At 54.4% G+C, this 7,657-nt stretch overlaps 1 protein-coding gene across 1 annotated transcript; it reads right to left on the bottom strand.

The window, feature by feature from the left end:
- Positions 1 to 646: 646 nt before the first annotated feature.
- Positions 647 to 7,653, bottom strand: POLR2C (polymerase (RNA) II (DNA directed) polypeptide C, 33kDa; the record flags this gene model as incomplete). Its single annotated transcript, XM_010073712.1, has 8 exons — positions 647 to 976; positions 1,645 to 1,719; positions 5,102 to 5,270; positions 5,781 to 5,832; positions 6,839 to 6,967; positions 7,097 to 7,149; positions 7,335 to 7,403; positions 7,632 to 7,653. Coding segments are annotated over 8 exons (714 nt in total), but the record flags the coding sequence as incomplete, so codon positions are not given.
- Positions 7,654 to 7,657: the final 4 nt, after the last annotated feature.

Below are 7,657 nucleotides of genomic sequence, written 5' to 3'. Positions count from 1 at the left end.
GCAGCTGCTGCCACGGTGGTTGGCTTGGGACCTGCCCCAAGGTCCAGCCCAGCACACAACCTGCCTTGGGGCACATTCGAAGCTGTCAGGTGGGGATTATTCGTGACAGAGTCCCTGCCACCCCAGCTCCTAGCATAAAGATTATACAGCCCGTGGGAAGAGCCTGCTCCAAAGGAGTCTTTAAATACAGCTAAGCCTGCTGGCCCATCTGAGCTCCCCTGCAGCATCTCGCTTACCAGCCCAGCTTCAAACATCTGCTTTAAACGTAGCACTGGATCGGTAAACGACGGGCTGCCTGCTGGAGGGGGTTCTGGTCTCCTCAGGAGATAATGTCAAGAGCAGCAATCAGCAGTAGAGAGCAATGCTCCATCCGAGGCAGATCTCATTAAGTTAATGTCTATTGGAGAGAAACAATGTGACATCTTCTCCTGCAGCCCCGGATGAGCTTTCAGGGATGACAGAACACGGGGGGTAAGGCTTTATTCAGCACAGTAAGGAATGGACATGCAAATAAGGTAGGGTTGTGTAACTGAGGTACGCGCTTCCCGATCCCACACGCCACGTGGCCAGAATCCAAAACTCTGGCCTAAACCTCTGGGATCGCTTAGGTAAAAAGCCGGTTCCAGCAAAGATGCTCACCAATTCGCTTCCCGCTTTACCCTACGCATCACGATGGCTCTCCCTGGGAACGGGGGCCAAAGAGGAGATGTCACCCACCAGCAGAGCTGGGCCAGGAGAGGCAGAAGGAGATGGGGAGGCAAAAGCCTCGGTCCAGAGTGCTGGAACCTTCTGCATCACTCATGCCTGAGCACTCTCTCGCAAGGGGCCACCTCAATTTATAGTGAGGACATCACTCTGAATCTCATGGCTCAGCTGAGTCTGGAGGTCACTCAGTTTCTTCTTCAGGCCAGACAGTGCAGAGAGAACAATGGTCTCTGGGCGCAGGGAACCGCAGGACTCCACGTTGTAATAAAACCTGAGGTTACAAGTCAGGGGAATAAGTCACTATCTGCCCTGCAAGGAGGTGCAAAACCAGAGAGCACCCGCAGAGCATTTCCAGCCCGTTCTGACCAACTGCAGGGAGATCTGCAGGAAAACCCAACCACCAGCATCATTCACCTCCCAAATGGGCAACAGCCAGCGCCGCCCCTCGGCAGCCGTCACCCCAACACTCATGACTCCATAGGCCGCAGGAGCACTTCTGAGATTTTCTCCATTCAGCACCGTGACCTGCGAGCCAGCACAGAGCCCGGCACCAGGGAGTAAGACTGGCTGCAGGCACTTCTGCAGTGCAAGTAACCCAGGAGAGGGGGTACCACCAGGAATCGGAGCATGAGAGATCCACGTGAGTGAATTACTATCCTAAGGCACTTTCCCCCGCAGGCCTCACACTTCACTGAGTGCTGCACTGCCCTGCTTGATAATACGAACTCACAAGAGCCATCTAGTATCACCCAGAGGGGAAAACCTGCCAGGCCTGGGCATATCACCAGTTAAATACAACTTCTGCCCTGTTTTTCAGGGAACACCAGCTCCCTGCGCTGGCAAACATCAGTGTAGAGTAGATACTCTTTATTAAAAATGAAAGCCAAACCCAGCCACTCCCCCCATTTTCCAGCTGCAGCAACACATTCAGCTTCCTACCTCTCTGGCTTCCCGTTGGGGTCATAGGGAGCCTGAGCATCCTCCTCATCGATCTCCGAGTACTCACTCTTGGGCCTGGAATCAAAGAGCAGAGAAGCTGAGCCAGCATGGAGCCCACGCTCTAGCCTGGTCCCATGGCACCCAGACACCCCGTGGCACCGTTTGGCCCCAGAGAGCCAGCACTGGGGCTCACACCCAGCAGGCAAAGGAGCTGTCATCAAACATCAAGTCATGGGAAAAAAAGCCCAATCCCATGTCGTCCTTTCTAGCTCCTCATTAATGCCACACAGTCACCCAGCAGCTCTGGAGGAAGAGGATCAGCCCCACTCTGCCCAAATTCAGCGAGCCCTGCGTGAGGTGCAGCATCTCCATCCACCTACGCTGGCACAATCTTGCAGGTGCTGGCAGCGAGGGGATGCCGATGCCTGAAGGAACCATGTTTATGGAGCCTGGATGCTGCTTATGAAGCAACGGAGCTTGCGTTTATCTTTTCTTTCTACTTTTCCTTGGGCCAGGAAGACACCGGAGCATGCCAACATGTGGCCTGTGCAGCACAGCTGAGGTGGGAAGGCCCCGGTCAGCTTGTGCCCAGCAGGAAAAAAGATCTCCTGTGCTTCAGCCACCAGCTGCCTCAGTGAGCCCGGTCCCAATGTCCTGCACCTCCACTCTTCTACACACATCACTGCAAGACCCGTGCATCAGCGAGGCCAACACAACCTCCTGCCTGTTGCACCGTACCAGAGAGACTGTTTGGAAGCACTGAATCCATGTCAGGACACCCAAAGCCTTGAGCTGTCTGAGAAGCCAGCACAGAAAATCCCACACCCACCAAGGTGTCCTGCTGGCCCTCCTCTGCACCAGCGATGCCAAGAAAGGCTGATCCTGGAACCCTGTCATCAGCTGCTTTCAATAAAACTGCACCGCCCAAACAAATCCTCTGTCTGTAACAAACCACCGAGAGATCAACTGTTAACGGAGATGGGTCTTCATGTTAGTCGCAAAACCACCCCTGAGGAAAAAGCGGGCAGAGGTTTCCACCAGCTGCTTTGAGAGTCCAGCTGGGTGCCAGTGCTCTGCCAACCACCCCACCAAGCAACTAGCACAAAAAAACAAAATAGAAACTAGCCTTGGATAGCAGAGGCCTTTGACTCTGTATTGTCTTCTCAGGAAATCAGATGAACTTGGAAAGACAGACAGATTAGGGAACAGGCAGTTCCAATGTCATTCTCCCCTTGGGATTTTTCCAACTTTTACATATATTTTGTCAAGAACTGCTCAAAAACTGTTTCCAGGTACCCAGCCTGTTGTATAACACACCAGCTCCCTGAAGATGCAGCCGACTCTGCCACCAAAAGAATCCACACCAGCAGCTGCCTTGGGCCCCCCAGGCAGGAAAGCGCCTCGTTGCTGAGGGTTGCTGAGGTTCACGTGCTCAGCCCCGCAGCTGGGGCTGTTCTCCATGACACCGACATCTCCAAAAGTCACAATGTGACATTCACTGTCCAAAAAGGCTGCAAACCCAACGATACCTCAGCCTGCCTGGCACCTCTCAAAGCACCATTCCAAGTCTGTCAAGTCACCAGCGTCAAAGACTCGCTATCTAGCATTACAGAAATTAAACCAGAGAATTTTTACAGCACCAAAATGAAGGCTAAAATGATTTCAAATCCTCATTTGAAATTCCACATCACAGAGACATTCTTGCTTCTGAAGCACTCAATCTATCACCCAGTCAACTAAACTTTGGGGCAATTTACCTGGCACAGGTCACTTGGAAACTTCAAAACTATCCAGTTCCACCCCCAAAACTCGCAGCGCCAAAGGACAGGCTGGCACATTGACTCTTGTGACATGCTACTACCCACTAGACTGCAGAGCACCATCCTCCTCAGCTCTGCACTGCCTCCCTGCAACCAGCCTCTGACGGGTTTTCCCCTCAACAGCCTGGTCCTGTAGCCAGCAGTTCCTGAAGTCCAGCTTCAGCCCACGTGTGCAGATCACCAATGCAAAAGAAAATGCCCATTTCCAGATTTCTGGCACTACCAGCCAGCCAGGTTCCCACTGCAGATCCCCGAGCACCGCCCTGACCAAGCGCTGAAGGAGCCGAACGCCTGGCACAGCCCGTCCTCACCCAGACTGACTGAACCGGCCCCACGAATGCGCCCTACAGAGCCCATCAAAGCCAAGCAGGGCTCACTCCTGCCATCCCTGAAACAGCCTGCAGCCAGCCCAGCCCATTTCATTTTCACCGCACAGATTCACCTGCAACTCCACCCTTGGCAACAAAAGGCTCCTCGAGTCTCCGGAGAGCAAACCTCGCTGCACAGGATCCCTGTGACAGCTCCTGAGCAGAAAGCCCCTGGCAGTCGGGCCAAGGTGTGGATTTCAGGCTAACTGCACCTCCAGGAAGCTCATCAGTGAGAGGTAACTTAGCAAAGGACAGCGTACGGCCACGCTCTGCAATGGGTCAGAGCGCCCAGGCTTGGAGTCGAGAGCGTGGAGGTACAATAGCCCACTACCTGCCTGCTACTGCCATTTGCAGAGTCAAATCTGCCAGCGCAGGGCCTGGCAGCAGCAGGAGGAATACCCGCTGAGCCCCTTCTGCTGCTCGGCCTCCTCTCCAGCTGCAGCTCTGCACGGCCTTTTGTTCCCACTTGCTCAGTTGTGGCTTCCACAGTCCCTGCACCAAATCCTGCTCCTGTACCGAGGTCTTCCCGACCTTGAGCGCAGCTCTGGCTGCTGCCCTGCTGTTACAGCAGCACATCCACCACCTCGTCTGGGCCCTGCTCTCAGCCTGCCTTGGCTAAAGCACCTGGTTCCTCGCTCTGCTGCTGACTCCAGCGTGCTCATGGCTGCTGGTGGTCACTGGGACGCTGAGCAAGGAGCAGCTCAGGTATCTACCCACGGCAAAGTGCTGCCGGGTAAAGTCCTTGCCCTGGCCAGAGCAAGGAGCAGCTTTCCAGGAGCAAAGTCATGTCACTTTTAGATGAGATGCACCATGTTGAATGATATATCAGAGCAGAGGAAAAGGCCAGAGAGGAAAACCCTGCTGCCAGAGCTCAGGCTCCAGGAGTGAGGTGTACGGGTGAAACTGGAGCCACAAACCTCTTCCACCTTGCGTGGATGTATTCCTTCCTCACACCTTACCCTGCCTTACGTACCACTTGTGCAGGGAAGAAAACACGGTGGGAAAGAACATGAAAGTGAGGTAAAACAGCAGTGACGGCACGTGAGGGGAGGACAAGAGGTGGCCACACACCAGTCCACCTTGCAAGCAGCTGCAACCAAGTGACTGAGTGACTGGCTCTGCTACCCTAACACAGGAGCAGGATGTGCACAGAGCATGAGCGTGCCTGTCGCTTCCCCACTTACTGACCCACATTATACCCAGGGCTGAAATTTAGGTGCCTGCTGGAAAATTTTTTCCAGTCCCTCCAGACAAGACATTAGGACGTACCACTCCTCTGGTTTGGGGTACACGGTGTGCCTCAGCGCGTTGTCCGGGTCGTACTCAAAGGCTACGCCTGCCGTGGGGTTCCACTTGGCGTGCTCCTTGCCAAAGCCCTTCTTGGCGTAAGCTCGCAGTCTCAGCTCCTGGCCCTTGCGCAGCTTCACAATGAGGATGTCTGCGGAAAAGCACATCCCCGTCTAAGACTGCAGAGGAGAAATGAGCATGCAGGATCCCATGAGGGCAAAGGCAGGAATTTTTAGTGCCCAGAAAGATGTCACCAGATGCCAGGGTTCGCTTGGATTCCTAGAGGGGCTCATTGGGTCCCCAGAGTAGCTGGGAAACATCTTGCTAAGTAAAGAGGAAGAGCACACAAGCCCAGAGGCACAGCTCAGGCCCCAGGCAGCAGCAGACAGCACAGCATTCCTCATCTTTGCTGCCTCTAATCTCTCACAAGGAGAGAGAGAGAAGCACCCTCTGACACAGGACTTTAGTTCTGGGGATAACCTTTAAGCGGCATTAAGAAAAAATGCCAACCCCACTGACAAAGTGATGCCAGGGCCTCTCAGCTGTCAGCTTTACAGCTGCCTCATGGTTACACAACTAGTAAAGGAAGAACGAGTTCAAAGAGCCTGAAAGAAAAATTAATTTCCTCTTCCAGCTCTTCTTCCCAGTGAATTCCCCTTACCGTCCTGCTCCACATAGTCATTGGGGTCGTTGTCTCTGCTCCGAGATGTTACCTGCAGAAGAACAAAAGCAAGCGAATTAACGGCAAGATTGACTTTTTTCCCCCTATCAAACAGCAGTTGCCTACAAAAATTAGAGACTGCAAAGAATCACTCCAGGGTGATTTACAGCCACAAATCCAGCCCACTGCTATTTAACGGAAATTGGGACAATTCAGGCAGCTGCAGCTCGGCACATGATATCCCACGCCACCAGCCTGCTTGCCTCCCAAGCTGCTCTCCTCCACCAGCCCACCCCAGTGCCACTGTGTGGTTCTGCAATGCAGCCCAGTCACTCCCAGCACCTGAGCCAAGGCAAGCAAGAGACAGCGGGCTACAGCGAGGCTTTAACCAGGCTGACACTGTCACCAGCCACCAGAAGCAGCCCCCAGGGTGTGGTGACACCTGGATGCAGCCTCAAATAGCATTTTAAAACATTCTCTATTAAGTCTCTTTGCATTTGTTCTGCTTTGGCTCTGCTGATCCTCCCCAAGGCGACTGGGCAAGAATGGTTTGGCAGCACTGCCCCGGCCCGGGCTCCTCATGCCTTGCTGCGCTGAGCCAGGAACCAGAAAACCAGAGGCCTCTGGGTTGCTGCCACGCCTTCAAAGAGGCCAACCCTGCCTGAGCGCCAGCAGCAAGCAGGCAGGAGAAGGTGGTGACATGGCAGCAGGACACAAGCGCACACGCTCCGAGTGATTGAGGCGAGATGGAGGGGCCACGCTAGAGCTCCCCAAGAGCTGGAGATGAGGGGTGCAGGATGAGGCTCTAACAAGGCCAGACGGCTTTGACATGCTGTCAGACAGCAAGCAAAGGGCAACAAGGTGAAGAAGGGGAGGGCACTGGCACCCACTGCTGTAACTGCAGACACTCCTGCTTTGCTCCCCCACTACGCTTTAAGTGGGGCTTTATGCAACGTGAAATGTGTTCAAAGGCCTTGTTTTGTCCACATCCCGTGTGTTCGCCACCAAATGGGAACACAGAGAGGGCACTCGCTGACAAGCAGAGGGATTGCACTGACCGGTATGACCCGGGGATTGTTGGAGATGAGATCACGTGATGTGACGTGACGAGTCTGGTCTTCATTACACCGGACGTCAAGGGTGAACTCCACAGAGCACTCTGGACAGAACTCATCACATGTGCAGTCCTGGGACAGACACAGGGCAAGACCTTTAGGCCAAACATCTCCCAGCAAGAAATTAATAACGTTTCCCATCAGATCAGACACCCACCACCACCACCACAATAAACACCCACAACGTTTTGCTTGACTCACTCTGGAATATTGCATCTTATCCACAATGTCATCGCTGGTGAGCGGGATGAGACCTGTTGGAAGAAGGAAATCGGGGGAATGTCTGAGTGAGACCACGGGAGCACCAAACCTCCTGCCGAGACAGGCAGAGGGCCAGGAGCCTCCTGACAAGGGTGCTTCAGGCGCCTCCGGGCTGATTTTGCCCACGGTATGAGCCTTGTTGCACATCTTCATCTTCCTCCTCCCGCCCAGCACTCACCCAGCCTGTGCGCAATGAATTCGTCATGGAGCACGGAGGAGTTGGCGTCTATCTGGACCCAGTCGATGGCTGCAGAAAGGAAAAAGTCACAAGCTGAGAAATGTTTCTGTAGGGAACAGCCGAGCAGTTCCTGAGGGGACAGAGAACACGAGGGAGACCCCAGAGAGGCGGGGAGAGCAGCCGGTGACACACAGCACGGGCTGAGCACGGGGAAGGCGAGCTGGGACAGCCCGAGATACCGGAGACAACGGCGGGAAGCCACGAGGGACCGCGGGCACCGGGAAGCGAAGGCTGTACCTATGATGGGGACCTCGGCGATGAAC

The sequence above is a fragment of the Pterocles gutturalis genome, unplaced genomic scaffold, assembly GCF_000699245.1.
Source record: "Pterocles gutturalis isolate BGI_N339 unplaced genomic scaffold, ASM69924v1 Scaffold27581, whole genome shotgun sequence".
NCBI classification, from domain to species: Eukaryota; Metazoa; Chordata; class Aves; order Pterocliformes; family Pteroclidae; genus Pterocles; species Pterocles gutturalis.
Note: the sequence above shows the minus strand (reverse complement) of the source record. Positions and strands in the feature narration are given on the sequence as shown.